Genomic DNA, 1,255 nt, shown 5'->3' with positions numbered 1-1,255 from the left:
AGCCGGCTTCGCCCTGCCCTCCCTCGGCCGCCTGCCCCCCGCCGCAGCCTTCCGTGCCGCTTGGTTTTCCTGCGGCGGCAGAGCAGAAATCTGGCTTTCATTTCCAGACCTGCCTCCTGAAAACTGCCCTGGGAGCCGCCGCGTGGCTGCGTTGTTTGTCCGCGGTAGGCGAATCCTGCTGGGCAAGGCAGCAGGCGCTGCGGGAGCGCGGGGCCCTCCCGCGGTCGAGTGGCACGTTGTCAGGGCGAAAAATAAAGGAAGAGCAATACAGACGGCCTCTGGGGGTTGTGGTTTTTCCTAGTGCACCTCTACCAGCTGGACATCACGGTGAAACAGGGGCGTCACAAGGTGCGGGAGATGTTTATGAAGAACACCCACATCACGGACCCGCGGGTGATAGACATGCTGGTTATTAAGGTACGGAGAAGTTATTCCCATTCGGTTGAAGCTGCGGGGTACGTGAGAGTGGGTAGCTGGCGGCGAGCTAGATGGAGGGACAGTTTCATCTCGGCTCGCACTACAGAGGAGTTGGCTTTCGCAATCCAGATTGGGGTATCTGCCAGCGGACCTGTTGATAAGATCGGCTGCTTTAGCGGGCAGAGGAACAGGGTCTTGGTTCACTTGAGAGTTGCTAGAATACAGGTTTCTATCCTCAGCATGCTGGCTCCTCCGGTTTGCAGCTGTTTGAAAGAGGAAGCATATGGCAGTCAGAATGGTAAATGCTGCAGGGTTTTGGTTTTGAAAACAGCAATCAAAGAAAGGGGAAGAAGATGCTGCTAGCTAGTTTACCATTAAAAATGACCTTTGTCATTCCTTAGGCTGGGATGTGGTTTTCTTCACTGATTTTGAAGCGTACGTTCAGAGTGGCGGTACCCGGTGGAGGCAGGCTTTGGGTGGCAAGCACCTCGAGTCTGTAACACATCTGGCTGTGTCTGGCTCTGAGCAGCCATCAGCACACCAGGTGTCAGGCAGGGCTTCAGAACAGATCCGAGCGACATCTGACTTCCACAGTTCTGACGCATGAGAAAGCATCCAGCCAAGGACTGCCGTGCTCACCTGTTGTATTCCTTGCATTTCAAGGTGGTCTGTCTTTACATGAGGAAAGAAAAACCTGGAAACAGAATCCTAGATGATACGGTGTGTGACAGTTCCAGGCAGTCTCATTCTGTCCTGTGCTGCCATCCTCTGAAACCAGGATAATAATTCATAACCTGGAGTCATGTAGAAGTTAACGTTTAATGTCTCTGTGGTGGTG

The 1,255-nt window shown here is 53.5% G+C and overlaps 1 protein-coding gene across 1 annotated transcript in view; it reads left to right on the top strand.

Annotated features, from left to right (window-relative positions):
* Positions 1-301: 301 nt before the first annotated feature.
* The window catches only part of NDUFA6 (NADH dehydrogenase (ubiquinone) 1 alpha subcomplex, 6, 14kDa), a gene marked incomplete at its 5' end in the record, with an annotated part of 1,790 nt that continues 836 nt past the window's right edge, over positions 302-1,255 (top strand). Inside the window, one exon of the mRNA XM_010155909.1 lies at positions 302-417. Coding sequence (XP_010154211.1) covers positions 302-417 — 116 coding nt within the window. The remainder of the gene's footprint in view (positions 418-1,255) is intronic.

Source organism: Eurypyga helias, unplaced genomic scaffold (assembly GCF_000690775.1).
Source record: "Eurypyga helias isolate BGI_N326 unplaced genomic scaffold, ASM69077v1 scaffold32407, whole genome shotgun sequence".
Classification (NCBI taxonomy): Eukaryota; Metazoa; Chordata; class Aves; order Eurypygiformes; family Eurypygidae; genus Eurypyga; species Eurypyga helias.
Note: the sequence above shows the minus strand (reverse complement) of the source record. Positions and strands in the feature narration are given on the sequence as shown.